The 25,116-nt window shown below is 47.6% G+C and overlaps 1 protein-coding gene across 5 annotated transcripts in view; it reads right to left on the bottom strand.

Moving 5' to 3' along the window:
- RGS9 (regulator of G protein signaling 9) overlaps positions 1–25,116 on the bottom strand; it is a 92,808-nt gene that overhangs the window by 38,914 nt on the left and 28,778 nt on the right. For 3 of the 5 annotated variants that reach the window (XM_026456763.1, XM_026456766.1, XM_026456765.1), the window contains exons 8-11: positions 22,901–22,982; positions 13,298–13,369; positions 1,523–1,552; positions 626–687 (exon numbers count right to left, since the gene is read on the bottom strand). In XM_026456763.1, the coding sequence (XP_026312548.1) occupies positions 626–687; positions 1,523–1,552; positions 13,298–13,369; positions 22,901–22,982 (246 nt within the window). Of the gene's footprint in view, positions 1–625; positions 688–1,522; positions 1,553–5,490; positions 5,901–13,297; positions 13,370–22,900; positions 22,983–25,116 lie in introns of those variants that run through there. The other 2 variants (XM_026456764.1, XM_023212023.1) reach the window with 2 other exon arrangements.

Below are 25,116 nucleotides of genomic sequence, written 5' to 3'. Positions count from 1 at the left end.
CAGGAAAATCCCAGAGTTAGCAATATGGTCCTAAAATAAATTCCGCATTTTAAAGGAATAACTGCTTGCATATGGGAAGTGGCACTCAGCTATTTCTTGTCTCCTAGATGATGTCCTATGGGGGGCTGGGTCAAGGTAGCCAGAAAGTTCAACAAATCAAACATAGATGTGTAATTTATCTTAATGGGATTTTAAATCAGAGATGAACGACGGACATTTAGTAGCACATGGAACCAGTAAACATGACTCACACACCCCTAATGAATTGGAACGGGTAATGATAGGAACCCAGGCTGTCTTGGATCCTCACAGGGTCTTCAGTCCACAGACTGCCAACTCTTTCCAACTTCCCCATCCACACATTAGTGGATTCCAAGAAACATAACAGTCTTTTCTAGAATCTCACCTACCCTTGATTTTGCCTAACCCAAGATGAGACCCGGAGGCTTATTCTGAGAGATGAACTAGGAACTAAGCCCCCAATAGACTGGTTTTGTCCCTCACAGTTCTGCTGAATCTTCAGTCCATCAGCCCAGGACCTGTTGAGTTTGCCTTAAAACAGAAGTTGTTCTCTCGTCTTACCTATTGCTCAGACTTTAGCAAGATCAACAAATCAGGGACATACCCTCCCAGGGACACGGAAGACTTCACTGTGGACCTCATCAAGGCCTGTTGGTAATACATGATCTGGAAGAGACACAGTTGTCAGAAGATGTTCAGCCCCCCACCCTTCAGTGTCACTACACACAGCCTCCAAACCCAGAAGCCATTTACCCACAGCCACACCCCATGCCCAAAGCCAGTCCCCTCAGTACCAGTGGGTCAGGCCCACAGTGGACAGATGACCACAGACTTCAAATCAGTGGCCTCCTTCAGCCATTATGTATTAGTCTGGGAAAAAGCGTCAGCAGAAAAAAAAAAAAAAAAAAAAAGTTGTAAGGAGCATTTAACTGAGACACGGGGACAAATACTTGACTTTTCCCTCACGTGCCTCTGACTGACAGAAGCAGAGAGTGGTCCCCACCACAGGTGACATCCTTAAACTTCCTGATTCTGCAGCATTGGCCAAAGCAAGTTATCCCCTCCTTAACCACCTTCTTCCACGTTCAGATAGCTAACCGCACATCCCACCTCAATGCCCAGTGCTTCCCAGGATTCTGTCTTGGGCCCCAGTCATAAGATTTGCCAAAACAGGCAGTTTGCCACCTTGGGTACATTCTGGCCCTGTAATGATAGGCACAGGGGCCACGTTGGGGATGTAGAGTCTCTGCAGCCTGCAGCATTGGTTCCACAGTCCTCTCTGGCCACCCCTCAGCTCTGTGCCTTTGAGGGGTTTTTCAGACCCAGCCAGAGCTTACAAAAGATGCTTCATCACTCTGTGGCATCCGTGAATTTGGAAATAATTGTTTGAACACAGCACATGGTTTTCATTTCATTACCAAGTGCAGAGGGTAAAGCAAAGTACATATAATCTGTCAGAAGATTTAAAACCATTCTTCACTGGAAGTGGAAGACTAATTACCTCTTTTTTGACAGCAATGACTGTTTGTTTCTGTAAAACAAAGAAACAAAACCATTAAACAGATGTCATGAAATCATTACAGCTCAAACACCCATTTGAAAAATAAAAATCCTTCCCCATGAGAAAAATGCCCATTTTTTTCTTTCTTAAAAGGTAGGATTTCCCCGTTTCTACTGCCTCCACTCTATTCTATGTAAACCCTGTGGAATAAATACCAACTAAGAGATTTGGCAAGCAAAGAAGCATAACTTAGCACTGTAACTTTGCTTGCCTAAAGGCCAAGATGAATTAAGGACTAAGTTTGGGATTGGTGCCAATTTAGCATAGTGCCTACAGAATGATCTGTAGAGTGAGAGATAAAGATTCCCATCTGAGACATGGATTAAGAGAAAATGGGGAAGGCCAGGTGTGGTGGCTCAAGCCTGTAATCCCAGCACTTTGGGAGGCTGAGGAGGGAGGATCGCTTGAGCTCAGGAGTTCGAGACTAGCCCGAGCAACATGACAAAACCCCATCTTTACTAAAAGTACAAAAAATTAGCCAGGCATGGTAGCGTGCACCTGCAGTCTCAGCTACTTGGGAGGCTGAGGTGAGAGGGTCACCTGATCCCGGGAGGTTGACACTGCAGTGAGCCATGATCATGCCACTGCATTCTAGCCTGAGTAACAGTGCAAGACCTTGTCTCAAAAAAGAAAAAAAAGAGAGAGAGAGAGAGGAGATAGAAAAACTAGCACAGAGCTTGGGTGTTGGCTTCTTTTGTTACGGGGAGAGCTCTGAAGCAATGGTGAGATGCATTCCTCAAAGAGTCATAACAATTTGACCAATAATATAAGTTGAAAAATAAACCAATGTTACCAAAAATAAAGCACATAATGGAAAGGCTTGAGGCCAGCATGCACTGCGTGCACAGCTCCAAGAGGGGCTTCATGTTCAGGCTCTTAGAAGCTCCTGGAAGCCATTCAGATCTATCTCTGGCTAAAATACATAGATCTGCAGTTGCAGTGGGCTGTGCTGCCTCTGTGCTGCTTTTCTGCTCCACGTAACTCTTGGAGGTTGGGCAAGGTGGTGATCTCAGCCTCAGTTCTCCTGGGTTTGGTTGTGTCCAGACGCTGGTTGGTACTGACTCTTACACTTCAAGAGGAGCCTCTTTTTTGTTGTTGTTGTTGTTTTTGTTTGTTTGTTGTTGTTGTTGTTGTTGTTGAGAAAAGAGTCTCGCTCTGTTGCCAGGCTGGAGTGCAGTGGTGTGATCTCAGCTCACCGCAACCTCCACCTCCTGGGTTCAAGTGATTCTCCTGCCTCAGCCTCCCAAGTAGCTGGGACTACAGGCACGCATCACCACGCCCAGCTAATTTTTGTATTTTTAGTAGAGATGGGGTTTTACCATGTTGGCCAGGATCGTTTCAATCTCTTGACCTCGTGATCTGCCTGCCTTGGCTTCCCAAAGTGTTGGGATTACAGGCGTGAGCCACTTTGCCCGGCCTCACGCAGAGCCTCTTAACTCCTGCCTTGCTAATATCCATGCTGCTTAATGCCCCTAAGTCTTCACTTGGAAAAGAGTCATAAGTCTGAGGAGGACACTACTTCCTTTGAGCCAGTCAGCAAAATAAACACTGGCCCATGAGCCCATTGAAAAGGAGTAAAGGAGAGTCCAATCTAGAATGTGATATACTCGTCTCTCCTTTCTAACTCAGGCTGGGTTTCATTTTGCTTCCCTGGATTGCTTTTCTATCATTGCTTTTCACAAGAAATCTTTTTCCTGCATAAGGGATTAGGAAGAGTTATCTCAGAAAGGTAAGGCTCATGTAGTTCTTTATATTTTAGGCTCTTATACATCCTGACTTCCTCCTTCATAGCACTGATCACCAGTTGAATTTTATCCTTATTTGTGTAACTCTTTGTTTAATGTATGAACCAATATGAAGACACCATTAAGGGCAGGGGGCCATGTCTATCTTCCCTAGCACAATGTCCGACGCAGAGTAGATGCTCTGTAAATATGTAATAAATAAATGATGACTTCAGTGTGCTTGGGGGCCTAGAATAATGGGGACATTTTCTAAGCTTAATAGCATTTTTTTCCACTAAAAAATTGAAAGCACTCCCCAAATGATCCAAATGCATTGGCAACCATACTTATTTGATCCCATTCTCCTCCAACATAAGGCACTGTTTTAGAAGATGCACATTTCAGGTAGAAAAGGACCCTGGGGCCAGAGTGGACTTACATTCAAATCTAATACTGTATAATTACTTCCTTCTGTTGGAGCCTTGCTGGAGTGGGTTATTCAGAATAGCATCTACTGATCCATGCCCTCTGCTCAAAGCGGGAGCTGTACTTTTACATAATGGTAACTGCCTAGCAACTACTGCGAAGCAATTTACACTTCTTTGAGCCTTTACAAAGCTTAAGGTAAGGAGATTTTATTATACTCATTTTTAGCTGAGGAAACAAAGCTTCTGAGAGGTTGTGGGTAACCTTCTCAACACCTCCTGGTCAGTAATTGGATGGGCCAGGATTCATATCCAGCTCCTCCCCTTGCAAAGCTGAAGAGTGATTGTTGAGAAACACAAACTAGCTGATCCTGTTCACTTTCTCCTCCTAGCCTGCTCTCTTCCCATTCCTTCCTTGCCCTGAAGCTGAGAGTGCTACAGGATGGAATGCCTCTGTCCAGTCACTTAATTTAAAATGTAAACAAGGCCGGGTAGAGCGGTTCACGCCTGTAACCCCAGCACTTTGGGAAGCTGAGGCAGGCAGATCACCTAAGGTCAGCCTGGCCAACATGGTGAGCCCCCCATCTCTACTGAAAATACAAAAATTAGCCGGGCATGGTGGTGTACACCTGTAATCCCAGTTACTTGGCGGCGGGTGGGGGGGTGGGGGGCGTGGTGGTGGAGGCAGGAATGATGCAGGAGAATTGCTTGAACCCAGGAGGTGGAGGCTGCAGTGAGCCGAGATCATGCTACTGCACTCCAGCCTGGGCGATAGAGTGAAACTCCATCTCATAATAAATAAATAAATAAAATGTAAAGCAAAAGTGAATTAGAGCCCTAACACAAGACAAACACAAGTACCAGAAACACTCTGTCCTTAACACTCATGATGGTGAAGACCAGAATCATGCTAGGCCCATACTCAGCAGTCAGTGTCTTAAGCACCTCCAAGGAGTCCAGACCCCAGCATCAAGCTTTCTGCCTGTCGGCCACTGTTCTGCAGCCAGAACCCGCAGGCACAGGGCTCCTGAGTGGACGCACCCTGGCTGCCTGGTGTTCTCTGGACCCTGCAGGGAGCTGTATTTGCAGGACTTTCTGCCATGCTCATTTCCATTCTGCCTCTAGGGGGTCTTCCTTTGGCCTAATATACTGGCTTCTAGGGCCATTATCTCAGTCTTCAGGGGTTTACAATTTGTATACTCCTGTTCACTTCATTTGATTTTATTATCTCCCTAGGGCTCTGCCTCTGTGCTGTAGTTTGCTATTTTGTTTTCTGATTCCCAGAATTACCAGTTACCTTCCGGGAATGGAACTGCAGCCTGCTCTCCATTAATAGGATTTGGTGGAAGGTGAGACTTTCCCATCTCTACCTTGGATCGTCCACATGAATTTTAGCTTGTATTTCTAGCTTTAAAAATAGCTGTCCAGGTTGCGTACATTGAAGGACAGTGGCTGCGGAATGTGTGGCTTTGGCTAGATTGAAATCATGGCAGGTCCAGAAAATGATGCCCAATTCCAGGCAGTAAAATACATTTCAGCTCTTAGATGCTCACCAGTAGAATGAGTTGTGTACTGGCCACATATGGAGGCATTGCTTTGATGACCTTTCACTCCAAGTCAAGATCTAAAAAAACTCCAGCTGTGAAAGCAACATAATGGATTCTAAACTGTCTATGCCTCCTCCATTAAGTTCTCGTGCCCGGAGAAGCCCATGTCAACATGTCATGTGAAAATTCAATTTGTACAATAAATTATGAACCTGGAAATAAGGGCCGTCCATGGGATCTGCTTCCTCTAGGTTGACATACAGGATCTCTGCTCTTCTAGGAGTGCGTGCAGGGAGAGGACAGTGAGGGAAAACAGTCCTGAACTTCTCTAAAAGGTGAAGAGGCAATTTGATTTGGAGGGAGTGGTGGAGAAGAGATTCAGGAAAGAGTATGGATGGTGATACATGCCTGTGGCCCCAGCAACTGCTGGAAGCTGAGGCCAGAGGATTGCTTGAGCCCAGGAGTTTGAGGCGGCAGTGAGCTAGGATGACACCACCGCACTGGAGCATGGGTGACTGAACAAGACCTTGTCTCAAAAAAGAAAGAAAGAGAGAGAGAGAGAGAGAGACAGATAGAAGGAAGGGAGAAAGGGAGGAAGGGAGGAAGGGAGGAAGGGAGGAAGGAAGGAAGGAAGGAAGGAGAAAGAAAGAGAAAGAGAGAGAAAGAAAGAAGGAAGGAAAGAAAGGAAGGAAGGAAGGAAAGAAAGAAAAGAAAGAAAGAAAGAGAAAGAAAGAAAGAGAAAGAAAGAAAAGAGAGAGAGCAGAGGGAATGAAGGAGGGAAGGAAAGAGAGAAAAAGGAAGGAAGGAAGGTAGGAAGGAAGGAAGGAAGGAAGGAAGGAAGGAAGGAAGGAAGGAAGGAAATAGAAGTATATGGGCTTTGGGGGTCAGACAAAGGTTAAAATCCTAGTCCTACCACTTCCTGGCTACGACCTTGGATGAGTTGCTCAGCATCTCAAAGCCTCTAATTTCTCATTTGTAAAAGGAGAACAGAAAAAAAGAGGGACTACATGAGATAATAGACATAAGGTGCCTGGCACATAACAGAGACCCACACACAGAGCCTACTCATTAGGGCTACTACACCACCCCTGAGTACGTGCATGGCACAATTTTAGCCCTCATCGTAAGATACAACGCAGGATTCACAGGCAATATTTGGGACTTACTTATGTGAAAAAGATATTCGTTGCTTATCTGAAATTCAAACATAACCAGGAATCCTGTATTTTTATTTGCTAAGTCTTGCAAAACTACTATCAATATTATATCTTAGCCGAAGGCAATAAGAAACATTATGTTGAAGTGAAGTTGTTACCAAAAAAAAGAGTACACACAATTCTAAGCAATTCAAAGAAAACCACCTCATGACAAAATAAGAAATAAGGGTTTTTTTTCCAGCCTGGCATTTACACACAACTTCCCTCCTTTCTCAGCTGCCAGCCCTCCTGGAGCAAAGCCACTTCTTTATGCCTCATCTCAGCGACACACTTTGCTAGAGGAGGAAGATTCCACCTAAGGAATCTCTGGATTCTTAGCATTCTAACAACTTCTTATTTTTCCCTTGCAGAGTTGCCCAAATAGGGACACATCTAGACTTGTTGTTTACATAGCTCTGGGCCAGCTGACAGGTGAACCCGGGATGGAGGCTGCAGACAATTATCACAGGGCAGGAGGGGTCAGGCCACCGGCAGGAGTGCAGGAGAGAAATAAGCAAGGACCTTGGGATTGGGTAGCCGGGCAGGTATCTGCAGAGAAACACAGGTGAGGGGCCGAGAAAGCCACGGAGCCAAAGGTGAGATGGGGAGAACCGTGAGGAATCAGGCAGCACTGGCGTTGAGAGCAGAGAGGGGATCTAAAGTCAGAAACCGGGAGATCCAGAAACACAAGTGGTTAAGGCAAAGCAGGCAAGAAAAGAGATGGGGCTGGGCGCAGTGGTTCATACCTGTTATAATCCCAGCACTATGGGAGGCCAAGGCAGGTGGATCACTTGAGCCCAGGAGTTCAAGACCAGCCTGGACAACATGGTGAAACTCCGTCTCTACTAAAAATACAAAAATTAGCCAGTCTTATAATCTGGTCTCAAAATAAATAAATAAAGGCCAGGCATGGTGGCTCACGTCTATAATCCTAGCACTTTGAGAGGCCAAGGCAGGCGAATCACCCGAGGCCAGGATTTTGAGACCAGCCTGGCCAAAAAGGCAAAACCTTGTCTCTACTAAAAATATAAAAATTAGCCGTGCATGGTGGCACACGTCTGTAATCCTAGCTACTCAGTAGGCTAAGGCACAGAAATCGTTTGAACCCAGGAGGTGGAGGTTGTGGTGATCCGAGATTGTGCCACTACACTCCAGCCTGGGCAACAGAGCAAGACTGTCTCAAAATAGATAGGTAGGTAGGTAGGTAGGTAGGTAGGTAGGTAGGTAGGTAGATAGATTTCTAAAAAAATTAAGGGGGTGCAGCTGTCTAAGGAGTCTTGGATTCAAGATTGTGATCATGCGAAGTAAAAGCCATCCAGCCAGGTATGACCTCATCGGGTAGAGGTAGAACTGCTTACAGTTTACAAGGCTCAATGCAAAATAAAAATGCAGGTTTACTGTTCAGAAAAAAAGTGTAAAGAATTCTGAGATGGTAACAGAACATTAAACCAAACAAGGGTTCTTCTGAGGGTGGGGTCTTGGGCGGCTGTACCAGCCCCCTGCCCATGAAGCCGGCCCTAGGTGCAGGATGTAGGCCTTGCCAGATGGAGAGGGGAGCAGTGGTGGCATCAGGGAGGTACATGAGCTACAGAATTGGAAACACGTAACTGAATCCTGGCTGGGTCCCCTTGGGCAAATGGCTGTGTCTCTCTACTTTGTTTTCTTCATGTGAAAAAGGAAACTGACATTACCTCTGTTAATGGATTTCAGGAAATCCAGAAAAAGTTCTAAAAGCCACAATAAAGACATTAGAAAACGTCAGGCAGGATGTGGAGTGGGCTCTGGCGGCCATCAGCTGAGGTTCAGATCCTGGCTTCACAACTTCTCAGCTGTGTGTCCTGGGGGGAGCCAGCCTCTCTCTCGGCCTGGTTTCTCAAATGTGAAACAGAGGTCAACGTGGCCATCTACCTCCTAACACAGTAACGAGTCTTAGCTGAGCCGTGACAAGGGGTGACGCACTCTGCTCCGTGCCTGGCACGCAGGGAGCTGTCAGCAAACATCAGCCCCTTCCCTTCCCTCAGCCAGCCATGGTCACACAGAAGCCACAAGAAGAAAGCAGTTCGTCCCCTATTGGTGGGAGCATATAGTGTGGGAAGGGGGTGTTGCTCACTGAGGGCTGCAGGCTGAGCACCTCTGCAGAGCACAGTAGTTTATACTGCCGGGCCGTATTTCTGCGTTTTACCGAAAGATCTGTATACTCGCCAGTGTAGACTGAGGTTCTGAGCAGCTGCTTATTGGAGTAAGCGGAGAGATTGAAAGTGGTATGTAACACCTCCTTCCACCACCAACCAGGGGAGAAGTATGAGAAGGTGAAGAGGCAGAAGAGGAAACTGGCTAGGTACAGCACCCTAACATGGAGTCTGAGGTCTACAAGTCCCACAAATTCTTTCTCACAGCATGACAACATTTAGAATAATACCAGCTGTGTGTGGAGTGTCTCTATGTGTTGATTAGCATTCTAGACTCTACACATAAGTGATCCCACTTAATCCTCTGAGGAAGGAGCTAGCATGCTTCCCCTATTAGAGATGAGGAAACTGAGACTGTGCCTCAAGAAAGAGCTCACCCAAGATCACGTGGACTGGAAGTGGCAGAGTTGGGACTCAGGCCTATGTCAAGGGTCTCTTCAGCACCCGGCACTGCCCTCATCCCTAAATGATAGCAGTGACCCTGCCATGAGCAGCCCCTGCCCCCATCACCTCCTGGGGTGGAGGACTTGGAGGCTCCATATGCCTCAAGGTATTGGAGCTGAAAGAGGACTCACTTCTAGAGTGTGGTCCCGGCCCCTGGCCAGTCCCTCCCAGCAGCCAGCAGCCAGCGGGAGTGGCCCACCCAGGGCCCGAGACACCTGCCAACCTAATGAGCTTCCTCCTTATGGTTGACGGTTACTTCCCTCTATTTGGGGAAAACAGATACATCTTCTCAAGAATTTACTCATTCTCGAAATGCAAATCAAAACCACAATGAGATACCATCTCACACCAGTCAGAATGGCTATTATTAAAAAGTCAAAAAATAACAGATGCTGGCAAGGAGAAAAGGGAAGCTTATATGCTGCTGGTAGGAATGAAATTAGTTCAGCCATTGTAGAAAGCAGTGTGATGATTTCTCAAAGAACTTAAAACAGAATTACCATTTGACCCAGCAATCCCATTACTAGGTATATACCCAAAGGAATATAACTCATTCCATCATAAAGACACATGCATGCCTATGTTCACTGCAGCACTATTCACAATAGCAAAGACGTGGAACCAACCTAAATGCCCATCATTGGTAGACTGGATAAAGAAAATGTGGTACATATACACTGTGGAATACCATGCAGCCATAAAAAAAAAAAGAGAGAGATCTTGTTCTTTGTAGCAACATGGATGAAGCTAGAGACCATTATCCTAAGCAAACTAACGCAGGAACAGAAAACCAAATACCACATGTTCTCACTTATAAGTGGGAGCTAAACATTGAGTACACAAGGACACAAAGAAAGGAACAACAGACATCCAGGCCAGGTGGAGGGTGGGAGGAGGGAGAGGATGGAAAAGCTACCTATGAGTACTATGCTTCTTGCCTGAGTGACAAAATAATCTGTACACCAAACCCCTGTGACATGCAATTTACCTGAAATGTAACCCCCGAACCTAAAATAAAAGTTTAAAAAGAAGGATTGATGGCTGGACGCAGTGGCTCACACCTGTAATCCTGGCACTTTGGGAGGCCAAGGTGGGTGGATCACCTGAGGTCAGGAGTTCGAGACCAGCCTGGACAACATGGAGAAACCCTGTCTCTAGTAAAAACACGAAAAAATGAGCTGGGCGTGGTGGAACACACCTGTAATCGCAGCTACTCTGGAGGCTGAGGCAAGGAATTACTTAAACCCAGAAGGCGGAGGTTGCAGTGAGCCGAGATCGCGCCACTGCACTCCTGCCTGGATGACAGAGTGGGACTCTGTCTCACAAAAAAAAAAAAAACAAAAAAAAATAGAAAAGAAAAAAAGGAAGAAGGATTGATTCCTTCTCAAAATGACCTCTCTTCAAACCAGCTCAGGCACCGTGAGTTCTCTGAAGTGAGACAAAAATCCAAAGCCTCTGCACTCCCAGGTCTTCATGGAGATGCTTCGTGCACTTGGCGACCCTCTCCTCTCAGGGCAGATTAACCCAGGAACACAGGGGACTCGCAGACAGTGGGAAATGTTGCAGACAAATAAACCACAGCATGCTGGGGCTGGCTGAGGGGAGGGCTGGAAGGGGCTCTGCATGCATGAGAATTGCAGTTCTTTATTCTTCTTAATACTTTATTCCACAGCAGCCAGAGTGCACGGGAAAAAGATAGCTGGGAAGAGAGAGAGAGAAAGAGAAGATAATGGTAAGCAACAGCGGAGACGTGGCCAGTATCACACCCCACCACAGCAAGGACACCCTCTGTCGCACACCCAGCCTGCCCACTGGGCTCTGGGCTGAGAGTGTTGCCAGTATCCACATCTGCAAGAAATGGGCTCTGAGGGCCACGGGGCACAAAGATGCCTCCCCAGTGAAGACAGTAATCTGGTCACCCTCCTCGGAAGTCACATCCAGGATGGAGCAGCTCAGCTCCTTAGCTTCCCTCTCAAATGGATGAAGTTAAGGTCCTGCCTAACACCCCCAACACACACACACACACACACACATACACAGACACACAGCTGAGCAGTATCCTGGCTTGGGTCATGGATGGGTGCCCCTTGGTTCCCACCCCCTATGTCAGAATGAGTGATGTGCTTTCTGCCTCCACCGTCTCTCTCCTCCCCAGGAAAGAGGTTTCCAGAGCTGCTAGTTAGCCATAGAAAAAGAAAAGCAAACCTTCCACCCAGGTTCAGTCTTTTACTCGAGGATTCTGTTTCTATGGCAACCAAGCCCACAAGGCCTCAGCAGTGATCTGTTATCTGACAAGGGGAACACAGGAAAGGCTGCCCTGGGAACAGCGGAGTTAAGGCTGACTGCGCCCTGTGTGTATCAAAGGAAGGGTCTCTCCGGCTTGTGGACAAGAGACCTAATGATTTCCCCGGTGACACTCTCCAGGGAGCAAAAGCAAACACTGTCCCAGAGCTGCCTTGCCAACATTTCTGGCTCCTTTTTCTTTCCCCTCCCACTTCCACACTCCTCCTTCCCCTGCACACCCCTACAAGCCCCCACTCATGCCTTAAGGCTCTGCAGAGCCCTATAGATACACCCTAGGCTAAAGAGATGATGACCCTTGCTACCTAAAGACAATGTTTAACAGAAAGCAATGAAACCATCTAAGACCTGTTTAAATGGATCTAGGCTGGTTCATTGGAATCCGTGGTTCTCAGCCAGAGCAATGTTGACTCCCTCCCCAGGGTACATTGGGCAATGTCTGGAGATGTTTTTTTACTGTTAGGACTGGGGCTTAGGTGGGCAGGGAGAGGAATGGAGGTACTGACATCTCATGGGCAGAGGCCAGGGATGCTGCTAAACATTCTAAAATGCACAGGACAACTTCACCAAAGAATTATCTATCTGAACCAGGCACAGTGGCTCACACCTGTAATCTCAGTGCTTTGGGAGGCCAAGGCAGGAGGATTGCTTGAGCCCAGGAGTTCAAGACCAGCCTGGGCAACATAGAAAGGCACTGTCTCTACAGATAATTTTAAAAATTAGCCAAGCATGGTGGCATGTGCCCATGGTCCTAGCTACTTGCATGGCTGAGGCAGGAGGATCACCTGAGCCCAGGAGGTCAAGGGTGGAGTGAGCTGTGAGCATGCCACAGAACTGCAGCCTGGGCAACAGAGTGAGACCCTGTCTCAAATGATAAATTAAATAAATAAATAAATAGGAAAAAAAAAGAATTATCTGGCCCAAAATGTCAATAGGGCCATGGGTTCAACAGCTTATGAACTGTACTTCTTTTTTTTTTTTTTTTTTTGAGACAGAGTCTCGCTCTGTCCCCCAGGCTGGAGTGCAGTGGCGCGATCTCGGCTCACTGCAAGCTCCACCTCCTGGGTTCACACCATTCTCCTGCCTCAGCCTCCTGAGTAGCTGGGACTACAGGTGAACGCCACCATGACCGGCTAATTTTTTCTATTTGTAGTAGAGACGGGGTTTCACCGTGTTAGCCAGGCTGGTCTCGATCTCCTGAACTCATGATCCGCCCGCCTCAGCCTCCCAAAGTGCTGGGATTACAGGTGTGAGCCACCGTGCTCGGCCTATGAACTATATTTCTATAAATAAATAAATACTCATAGGACATTGGTTATCCATCATGAAAGATGGCCTATTGAGGAAAGTGTATTTTTTTTTTTAATGAAACCTGCTTGGAGAATCTTTACAAAGATTCCCCTCCACTGGGATGTGAAAGAAAGTGTTAGATCCCAGGTCCTGTCATGGATTAAGGTTAAATCCAAAGCTGATTCAAGAGTTTTGAGGCTGGGGTCTACAGTCTCCTCAGGAGCAAGGAACTGGCTGAAAATGTGTACAGAACGTCTGTCTGTGCATCTTTGAGTGGAATGAGCTCATAACTTTCGTCAGATTTTCAAAGGGGGAAGTGACTCAGAAAAGTCTGAAAACCAGCCATCTAGATCCCATTAGCTCTTCCCTGCACTGTACAACCTCTGTCTTTCTTCAATCGTAATTTCTCCTTACCCAGCACCCTGCCATGGTCCCACTTCTCCTCCAGCCCCAAGTCCACGGGGCTCACAGTCCTCCTCTCTTTGGCAGTCTCAAAGGGGAGACATCGTTGCCCTAACAAACATGAATAGATGTGTGGACACCTTCCCAGCCCCAGAATCCGACCTAGGCCCTACCCACACTATGCGGCAGAGACATACCTGGTTTACCTTGACTTCATTCGGATTGGTTACTCGGTCCAGGCCATAGTCCAGCACATTGTCCATTCCAGGCTAAACGGAATAAAAACAACATAAGGATCATTACAGGGAGTCTCTGGTTTCTGGTTAACTATGGGTCTCAGTTAATCTGCCAATTGTGAGATCCAGCTGAGAAGAACGTGTGGCCTAGCCCACAGGAAGTTCTGAGTGGGTGTAAGCCCTCCAGGTGAGCTGTTGAGCTTCATGAGGGCTGTTCTGTCTCCCAGTATCCCCAGCACCTAACATAGTGAGATGGAAGGATGGATGGAGAGAAGAATGGGTAGATGGGTGGGTAGGTGGATGGAAAAATGGACAGGTGTTTGGCATCCCCAGCACCATAGTGGGATGCATGGATGAGTGGATGGATGAACAGGTAAATGGGTGGCAGGTAGATGGTGGATGGGTGGGTGAGTAAATGGATGGATGGATGGATGGATGGCCAGAAAGATGAATGGCATTCCCAGCACCAGAATGGGATGGGTGCAGGAAGGAGGGAAGGAGAGGGGGATGAGTGGATGGATGGATGGATGAATAGGTAAATGGGTGGTGGGTGGATGGTGGGTGGGTGAATAAATGGATGGATGGATGGGTGGATGTACAGATGGATGGACAGACAGATGAATGGCATCCCCAGCACCATAGTGAGATGGATGAATGGAGGGATGGAAGGATGGATGGATGGATGGATGGATGGATGGATGGACAGACAAACAAATGAATGGCATCCCCAGCACCATAGTGAGATGGATAGATGGAGGGACGGAATGGTGCATGAATGGATGGAGGGAGGGAAGGAGGGATGGACAGATGGATAAATGGGTGGTAGGTGGATGGTGAGTGAATGGGTGAAGAGATGAATGGATGGACAGATGGATGGATGGATGGATGCATAGACAGACAGATGAATGGCAAACTCAGCACCATAATGGGATGGATAGACGGATGCATGGATGAATGGGTAAATCGGTGGTAGATGGATGGTGAATGGATGAGTGAAGAGATGGATGGATGGATGGATGGATGGATGGATGGATGGATGGACGGATGGATGACAAACTCAGCACCATAGTGGGATGGATAGATGGAGGGATGGATGGATAAAGGGAGGGAGAGAGGGATGGATGGATGGATGGATGGATCGATGGATGGTTGAATGAGTAGATAGATGGATGAGTGAGTGGGCATATGGATGGGTAACATTCAAGCCCTAGAAGAGTTCACTGAGACTAATACATGGGCCTCCTGACTCTTCCCACAGTGCTTCCCCACACTCCGTGGTTTCGTCTTGGGCTGGGTGGGAAAAGAGAAGTGACAGAGTAGTGCTTTGGGAGAGTCCAGGCTTGTCAGGCACCTCTGGGTGCCACTCCTGGTTCTGCCACTTCCCAGCTGTGCAGAAGATCTTGGAAAACACTCCTTGTCTCGGCACTCACTAACCTCTCTAAGAAACAGAGAAGAAGCCTCCTACGTGGTAGGTTCTTGTGAAGACTTAACAAGATAGGGTGTGAAGCTCTCAACAGAAGGTTGCTATTGCTGAAGAAGGGGTTGTAGTCATTTTAAAATTATGTATATAAAAGAATGGCCCAAAACTGGGACTGTAATCTCTGTTAGCTTCCTTTTCCAGCAGGTAACCCAACTCTCCAGAAAATCTTACTTGATCTCTCTCAACTCCTTGACTCTTTGAGGCCAATAATTCGGGTCTTTCACTTCCCTTGATGCAGGCGTGATGCCAGGCATCCACCTATTGCTCAGCTCATGTGACCAACCAGGTTGGCTACACTGAAGCAGAGAATTTAGAAGCAACTGGGCTTTCTTGCCATCAGATTCAGCCTCATCCATGGGATCAGACTGGGTTTTAGCTCAGACGTAAGACTTCCAGATAAAATGTAGGAAGTCCAGTTAATTTAAGATAAATGGCAAATAATTTCTGCCCCAATATTTTGATGCTTATTATATGTTTATACTAAATATATAAAATACATTTACGTAAAAATTATTTGTTGTTTATCTGAAATTCAATTTCAATCAAATTTCCTGTATTTGATTTGCTAAATCTAGCAACCTAGCTCATTAGGCTACCATGGAGGCAAATATGTGCAGACAAGACGACACAGGGAAGAGAAAGGAGAAGGCAATAGAAAGTGGGTGGGGAAGAGGACAGGGAAAGGGAACAGCCATCCTTACCCTAGTTGTTACAAGTGGATCTTGATCAGCAAATATCCATGGGGTACTTCCTATGTGCCGGACATCGTGCTGAGCCCTGGGGAGCCCATGGTGAGTGTGCCCCAAGACCACTGCACCCCAGCAGGCATATTGAGGCACTCCCAGTCTCAAGGGGGAGGTAGCCACTCAGCAATTAATCACACAAAGGATAAATTACAGTTGAGACAGGTGTCTTGAAGGGATAATACCATGGGATCTAACCTCACATGGCAGGGGCTCAGCAAAGTCAGTGTCTTTGCCAAAAAGGGTTCTAGGAGTTGCCCCCTGAATCTGTTACGGAGAAATCCCCCTGCATAACTGAAGACAGACTTCATACACACACTTTGGCACGTTCACACACTCTCACACTCACACACACCCACGCTCTCTTCCATACATACTCATACTCACACATGCTCACATACATACATGCCCTGACACACTGGCACACTCACACACATGCATGCTCACATGCATGCACACACCTACGCATATTCCCACATGTACATATGCACACCCACACATGCTGACATACACGCATGACCTGACACACATATATACACACATTAATATGGCTTGGCTCTGTGTCCCCACCCAAATATCATCTTGAATTGTAATCTCCATAATCCCCAGGGATTGAGGGAGAGACCTGGTGGGAGGTGATTGGATTATAGGCGTGGTATCCCCCATGCTGTTCTCACGATAGTGAGTTCTCATGAGATCTGATGGGTTTATAAGTGTCTGACAGTACCTCTTTCACATACTCACTCTCTCTCGCCTGCCACCATGTCAGACGTGCCTTTCCCCCTTCCACCATGATTGTAAGTTTCCTAAGACTTCCCCAGTCATGCAGAACTGAGTCAATTAAACCTTTTTCCTTTATAAATTACCCAGTCTTGAGTATTTCTTTATAGCACTATGAGAATGAATACACAAAAACATGCTCACATACATGCATACACGTATGCATGCTCACACATGCACACATTCACACACACATATGCGCACACTGACACATATATACATGTTTACATGCATGCACACACCTAGGCACACTCTCACACATACATATGCACACTCACACTCACATGCTCACATGCACACATCTACACACACTCTCACACATACATACACATGCTCACATACATTCACACCTTGACATGCCAACACACAGACACACATACATCCTCACATACATGCACACATGTACACACACTTGCACGCATACATTCGCACACTCTCACTCACATACATGCAGACCCAGATACACTGACATGCACTCACACTCACACACACACAGCCTGTGCCCATGACGCCCTACAACCACTGTCTGGCTGCTCTTCCACAGGTGCTCACTGCCTCAGTGACTTCAGTGTGGTCATCTGCTCAAGTCTTGAATTCGTTATCTAGTTCTTTCCTTCCAACATGCCCCAGGCTCTGACGTAAATTTCGTTGCCCCAGTGCTCAACAGTGCACTGCATAACTGAGATAGACTCCTCGGTGCCCTCAGCTGCCCAGACCAAACGGCCTTAGACTCTCAGATCCGCGGCCATCCACTGAGCTTGATGATTCTGCCAGTCTGTCCAGTTCTAGCCCCAACCTGGCTCTCCGTGCCTCCCCTACAGAACAGCTAGGCACGGTCCCCTGGCCGCTGCTGCCTTGGCTCTTGAGCCTCTGTGGGCAGCAGCCCTTGAGTCTCAGTTGTTCCCAATCAAGCCGTGGTCCTTTTCCAGTTCCCTGCCCTCGAAACTCGTGAGGGGGCTGCCTTTCTGCCTCTGCTGGTTTCAGAGACCCCCAGGCTCCTTTCATTCATCCATTTCTTCATTCATCAGGTAGTGTAAAGTCTTTGATCCACTGTGATCACCACCAGAGCACTGCTGACGCAGTTTCTGGCACACAACAGGGTGTTCAGATGAAGATAACCAGGACTGACTGTTAGCACCCAGGAAGTAAGGGCAGCCAATGCAACCTGCGGTGTGCCGCCTGCAGATAAGGAGGCAGCAGGCGCTTTCTGCCCTGGTGCCTCACGCAGGAAGCCTTCAGAGACCTGCAAGCTCCCCCCTTCACCCTGAGGAACTGTGAACACCAGGGTGTGACCCCGCCCCCACCAACAACATCCCTTGGGTGTAAGCCGAAGAGGCAATTTGCTCAATGCCTCATCATTCAGGTCAGGAAAGGAGCTCCTGTACTCGTGACAACTGCTGGTGAGGAGGTGACATTCCCAGGAACCCACATACAGAGCAGGGCCAGCATGGGAGCTGACGGTCACTTCTTGGTGGCACTCTACCATGTCCCTCCACCCCTCCTTCTCTCAGCTTCACTCTCTTCCCAAAAGTATAAGACTCTTCTGATGCATGGAATAGAAAACAAATAATAAGTAAAACACTAACTCGTTTTCTAAACAAAATAAGATGGGAAAGAAATAAAGATGAGGCCAGGCATGGTAGCTCATGCCTGTAATCCCAGCACTTTGAAAGGCTGAGGCAGACAGATCATGAGGTCAGGAGTTCGAGACCAGCCTGGCCAACATAGTGAAAAACCGATCTCTACTAAAGTTACAAAAACTTAGCCAGGCAAGGTGGCAGACACCTGTAATTCCAGCTACTTGGGAGGCTGAGGCAGGAGAATCGCTTGAACCTGGGAGGTGGAGGTTGCAGTGAACTGAGATCACACCATTGCACTCCAGCCTGGGCAACAGGGCGAGACTCTGTCTCAAAAAAAGAAGAAATAGAGTTGAGGTGAAACAGGGAGACAATTATACATTGTAGCGTTAGGAAAGTCAGCTCCTAGAGGATCTTGGCTTGAATGTCACTCTCCATGCCCTGTGTTCCACGTTCCCTGACCACCAACTGGACACAGGGTCCCTGCCTCCTACCAGCTGCTGTGGCATTCTGCATGTTACTCATTCATTGGTTTAATCATTTTAGTCTTTGTCTCTCCACCAGACTACAGGAAACTCCTTGAGGTCACGGGCAATGTCTGTCTTGGCTCATAATCCAAATATCCCCATTGCCTAGTAAGCGCCCGGCATAGAGCAGATATTCACAAAATATACGTTAACTTTTTTTTTTTTTTTTCTGGACCACAGCACGCGGAGCATTCCACCCACCCTGGTTTTATAATATATTATGTGTCAGGCTGCCACAGTGCCTCATGCCTGGAATCCTAGTACTTTGGGAGGCCAAGATGGAGTTAGGAGTTCGAGCCCAGCCTGGCCAACATGGTAAAACCCCGTCTCTACTAAAAATACAAAAATTAGCCAGGTGTGGTGGCAGGCACCTATAATTCCAGCTACTCAGGAGGCTGATTCAGGAGAATTTCTTGAACCCAAGAGGCAGAGGTTGCAGTGAGCCGAGACCATGCCACTGCACCCCAGAGTGAGACTCTGTCTCAAAAACAAACAAAAAACACATTATATATCAGATCATTTTCCTAGGTCAATGAATGGCCTTTGAAAATATTATTTGACTAGCTTCACAACATTCCATCATGTTAATATACCTCAATTTATTTTGCCATTTTCCATGGTTGGACATTTAGCCCAACCTCAATGGGAAATGGAGGGCAGACATCTCTGACAAGTGTCTGCATATGTGGTTGAAACAAGGGTCATTTAACTTGATATGCAGATAAGGGGTCACTTGATTTAGCACACCCACCACCAGGAAGCAGCCTCAGACTACATCCTTGGGAGGCAGGAAGCCACAGATGGCACAGCAAAGATGCAGGGAAGGCCTCCACACGACTGTCTAAGGGAGCACATTCTCCCTTTGTTCATTTACAAAGCTTACTGTTGTTTGCATCGTGCTCAGATCTGTACTTGGTACCATTTGGGTAAAATACGGGTGAGGAACATCATTTTGCTTCATTACAGGATGCTGAATCACAGGTGTCATTTGGGCTCTGGGTAGGAATGCAGGTCAGAGCCCTCAACTACCACCACCCACGTGGGGTCTTGGCCTTTGCCAGTGATGATCTCCTTGATACAGCATCTATCAGACATTTCTCCCAGGCTTTCTAAATCAACCACCCTCTCGCTGTGCCCCTTCTGCATTTAGGTCTTATCTCTGGGAGAGTGTTACTCACCTGTGCTCCAGCAATTTGGATTTTGAGCTCCTTGAGCTGAGAGAGGGACCACGGGTGGGGCCTCCTTGCACAGAAGTAGCATATCAGGCTTTGCCATCAGAAAGGTGTGGCTTCCTCTGCCAGAACTGAGCAGGCAACTGAACCTCCATGAGCCTCAATTTCTCCATCTGAATAATGGGGATGGTGATATTCCCTACATCATAGCATCAGACGTCAATGAGGTCATCTGTGCCAAGAGCTTAATACAGGCACAGAAGAGCACTCAATGACTCTTGACTGTTATTTCACACACAGCACCTAACCCCTTCCCTGGGACAAAGTCAAGGCTCGATGAAGGTTTCATGGATCAATGAACAGACAAATGAACAAGTGAATGAGTTGGTTCAGTAACGGCAGGCTGCGTCTCACTCTACAACTGTTGGTTACAGTCTGACACGGAGTGGCCGCGACACTCCACAGCGCCAAGTGCTTTGTTTGCCTTGGCTGGCTTTTTTTCCCATTGAACTGACGGTTTGTTTGGGTCTCTTGGAAACAGTCTGGCAGGCTGTGAGCTCCAGGGCTTCCTGAGCCTGTCAGTCAGATTGCTCAATTTCTAGACTGAGATGCTCTTCAGAAACGCTACCTTCCACCCCCACAGGCCAACAGGCCAACAAGAGATGGGGAGAATTTTAAGAAAATCGCAGAGAGTGGGGTGACAGCACTCTCCTGCCTCATCTTTGACTACTGGTCTGGTTTTCGCTTAGGGAGCAGTCATGAAAGAGGTTAGATGTAGGGAGCAGTTTTATGTCCTGGAAGTTCTAGGACCACTCTGAGTCCATCAAAGCCTCAAGCTGAACTTGGGTCCCCAGTGCTGTCAAAGAGGGACCAGGCACGTGTGGACCCAGGCATTCAGCTGCTTAGAGCAGCAGTGACCCAGGCAACGTTCTAATGACCCAGGAGGTTACCTAAGGACTGAACTGCACCAAGACATCTCATGACATTGCCTGAGAGGCAGAAGTGCACAGGGCTAAGTCGGTGCAGGGTTCCACAGTCGGCGGTATGTAGGTTCAGACCCTTTGGCACTTACTAGCTGTGTAACTTCGGGCAAATTAGCAACATCCTTGAGCTTTCACTTGCTTATCAGTAAAATGAGAATAATAACAAGCCCTTCCATACAGGGCTGCAAAGGTTCAATAAGAATGCAAAAGGCAGCCGGGCGCAGAGGCTCACGCCTGTAATCCCAGCACTTTGAGAGGCCGAGGCGGGCGGATCACAAGGTTAGGAGTTCGAGACCAGCCTGACCAACATGGTGAAATCCCATCTCTACTAAAAATACCAAAATTAGCTGGGCATGGTGGTGCGCGCCTGTAATCCTAGCTACTCAGGAGGCTGAGGCAGTAGAATCGCTTGAACCCGGGAGGTGGAAGTTGCAGCAAGCCGAGATCGTGCCACTGCACTCCAGCCTTGGCGACAGAGCAAGGCTCCATCTCAAAAAAAAAAAAAAAAAAAAAGAATGCAGAAGGCTTAGCACAGTGCTCAGCACACTGGGAGTTCTCAGTTCATGCCTATTGTGACGGTGATGGTGACAATGACCACAATGACGATGACAATAAGGGTGGTGGAGGTGGTGGTGAAAGTGGGGGAAATAAGAGATGTGGTAGAGGTCAGGGAGATAAGGGAGGTAAGGGAGTGGGAGGTGGGATGACGGTCATGGTGGCGGAGATGGGCAGTGGGGAGGTGGTGGTCACAGAGACACGTTGTCACATTTATGTGATTCCGCATCATGCTGTGAAGAGCCACTCAGCCACTAGCCTGGTGGGGGCTGAGAGCTTACCCCAGGAGAACTGAGAAGAACCTGGCTGATCAGTTTTTCATTTTACTGCATAGCTAGTCCGTGTCACTTTGCAAGGAATGTAGTCACATCGGCAATCCCACAGTGAGGAGTCTCTGCATATAATATAGAAGCCATTCTTTACCTTGAAAGAACCAGAGTTCCCTCAGGCATGGTGCCACTGGGCACCAAGGTGTCTTGCCAAATGTGGCGTATCCACCACGTCTCCTTATCCTCACCACAGAGTGCTTCTGGAACACACGAGCAATGTGAGGCTCCTTCTCATACAAAGAGCTTCTACGCTACCAACCAGCAGGGGTGCTTGTCTCCAGGACCCTGTTCTCTGTCACCCAGCCCCCAGATACTTGTGTCAGGCATCTGTAAACTGGTTTCCCTAGAGGAGAAACCCTAAAGCCAAGAAAAAATCAAACAAGCTGCTTGGAGATCAACCTGAGAACCTTAACCTCAGCAACACAGCATCCAAACCCATGCCCCTACAGGGTGGAACACCTTAGGAGAATCTGTTTTGAGTATATAAATAAAATAAGCAAAACAACCAAAATCAGATGGGCTTGAAGTTCAAATATCCATAAACTCTGACACCAGGCCTCACTCAGTTCTCTTTCTGGTTCTGAGAATGTCTGATACGTGGCAGGCAAGGAAGCTAAAGGAAGAGGAGGAAGAACATTTCTTTGTAACTCTTTGGTTTCCAGAATCTCATTCACATCTCCTACCTCCCCTGACCAATAGGCAGCACAGGGGGCTGAGACAGGAGGAAACTGAGGCAGCAGAGTTAATCCCAGTATGTGGCAGTCAGAGCCCACTTCTGTGTGCTGCGGAATGAGGCTACCATTTCCCAGTGATGATCTGGGGCAAGTTACACCAGCTCTGTACAGCTTGTCTCTCTAGGCCACCGAAAGTCCCAAAGCCAGAGATTCAGTGTGCTCCAAGCAAGAAGCAGCTCAACACAGACGTATTCTTTCTCCTCCTCCCCTCTCAGCTGCTGGGAACTGGATCTAGGAGAGGAAAAGGTGAGGGAGCAGGAGACACCAAGGAGAACTTTGGCCATGCAGTTTCCATTCTCACGGGACTCTATTTTTCTGCATTGGAGCCTCCACTGGGGCCTACATTCTAATTTTTTTCTCCTTATATTCCTTTACTAGATATACTAGTAAAAAAAAAAAAAAAAAAAAAAAAAAAAAAAAACCCCAGCCCCCATAAAAGACAAATTCATTCAGGTCCCTCCCTACCTAACAGCAACACGTGGGCCATGAGCAGACCCCATCCAGACAGAGAACTTCCTTTTCTGGTCAAGAGGCCCTGGGATGCTAACCCGACACTGAGCAGCTCCTCCTGCTGATCCAATTCTCACACTAGAGAAAGAGGAGTTGGAAACAAGCATGGAGAGCACAGGATGGAGGTGGGAGGCACAGGAAGAGACAGAGGACACCAGGTAGGAGGATACTCACCGGGCATCGGTGCACCAGCCAGTATGCCTTCTCCTGGCAGTCCAGGGCATATCTGTCTGCTTTGTTCCTCTCCTTTCCAGCCCTGAAAAGCCAAAAGCCACGTTTAAGGCCAGGAAGATTTTGTATCTTTTGATTAGTGATGCCCCCGATTCCTGATGACCTAGACCCCTCTCCCAACCTGCCCAAGTAATTCACATATACTGCAATGGTAATGAACACAGCAAGTACTGACATCACACTTAAGTACTAGTACCCTTCTAACCACTTTGACACGTATTAACTCTTTTAATCCCACTTAATCCTCCCAGTGGCCTTTTCTCACTTCAAAGTTCAGGGCACTGAAACAAAGAGGGGGCGAATGCCCCACCAGCCCACCAGGGTCACACTGCCAGCAACTGGCAGAAGTGGCACTTGCACTTGGGAGTCTGGCCAGGGTCTAACTTCCCTGGACAGGACAGTGCTGCACTGAGATCACACTGCCGCCACGAGCCCTAAATCAAACCAACTCCACCAACTTCAACATTGGAGCGCAGTGCACATGGGTGACCTTCTGGCATTTGACCTCCTGGCTTCTTAACTTTTCCCTGTTTGGGCAAACAACATGGTCAACGTCTGGACATCCCATCTGTGGGATGGTGACAAGGAAGATGCTGGCCCGGGGAGTCCTCTCTCCTCCCTGCCTGTGACTTCTACTCTGGCACTGCAAAGAGCTCATGCTACATCAGGGGTTTTTCTGAGCACACCTTATTGCTATAAAAGGCTATTTATGGCCCAGAGCTATGGCTCATGCCTGTAATCACAGCACTTTCAGAGGCCGAGGTGGGCAGATCACTTGGGGTCAGGAGTTCGAGACTAGCCTGACCAACATGGTGAAACCCCGTCTCTACTAAAAATACAAAAATGTGCCGGGCATGGTGGCACACACCTATAATCCCAGCTACTCAGGAGGCTGAGGCAGGAGAATCATTTGAACCTGGGAGGCAGAGGTTGCAGTGAGCTGAGATTGTACCACTGCACTCCAGCCTGGGTGACAAGAGCAAAACTCTGTCTCAAAAGAAAAAAAAAGCTGTTTATTTTCCTTTTTATCTCTCAGTCTCTCTCCCTTCCCCACTCTGGATGGGAAATGATGCAGGGCCTTCTTCCTCCAGGGGCAAAGTAACACTAATAATTCTGCCATGGGCCCCCTTCTGTACCATTTCCACGGCGACCCGCGCTCACACTTGTTAATGCTTGTTTTCCCAGGCAACGTGGGATGACGCACATGCCCTCTGCCAGACAGAGTCGGCGGATTCATCTCCCCATTAACGTACTGTGAAAAACGTCATAACACTCAGGGAGCCAGATGGGTGAACAGTGCCATTTCATTTGGCCGTTCCGTTAGCCTCCTCTGGAAATTAAATATAAACACTGTCTTCAAACTTTCCCTTGACAGCCTAACTGGATTTTCTACCAGGTTAACTAGCCCCTGACCTCAGGAGCATGGGCCACAACCAGCCTGAGGCATTACAGAGTTTCCACAATGCTGGAGAGCCTGGCAAATAGAGTCACTCTCTGATTTACCCCATGGGTCCTTTCCGGCTTTGCTCTTCTGCTTTTCCGTGACAGATGTTATTAGAGGAGAGTTGTGATAAATGGAATGCAAGAGAGTTAGTAACCTAGGAATTACTTTCATTTGTCATATTGTGATTTTTTCAGCAACAGCATTTGCTTAATTATTCATTCATTCATTCGTTCGTTCGTTCACGTATTCATTGATCTTCCACTAAGTTCCAAGCACGGGGAGTCTACTGGTGAACCAAACATAGTCCCTGCCCTTGAGTAGCTTTTGAACTAAACATCACATACACAGTCAAAGAATCAATACAGAATTGCAAATCGCATTATGTGCCATAAGGAAACATTCAGGGTACCGTCATGGAGCATCAGGGATGGCCTCTGTGGTGATTTTTAAATATGTCTATAATTCTTTGACACTCTTTCCATTGACAAATGTGGGTCTATGTCTCCTCCCCTTGAAGCCAGGTGGGATTTTGTGGTGGTCTCTGCCAACATGGGATGTCAGGCATGGCACTGTAATTTCTGAGGCTGGGCCATAAAAGGTGGGACAGCAGTCACCCTCCTTACTGGAATATGTGGTCTTGAAGTCCCCAAACACCTGTAAGCTATCTAACAACCCTCCCTGATGCAGCCATGTTGTGAGGGAGCTCAAGCTAGAT

Source organism: Piliocolobus tephrosceles, chromosome 16 (assembly GCF_002776525.5).
Source record: "Piliocolobus tephrosceles isolate RC106 chromosome 16, ASM277652v3, whole genome shotgun sequence".
In the NCBI taxonomy this organism is placed as follows: Eukaryota; Metazoa; Chordata; class Mammalia; order Primates; family Cercopithecidae; genus Piliocolobus; species Piliocolobus tephrosceles.
Note: the sequence above shows the minus strand (reverse complement) of the source record. Positions and strands in the feature narration are given on the sequence as shown.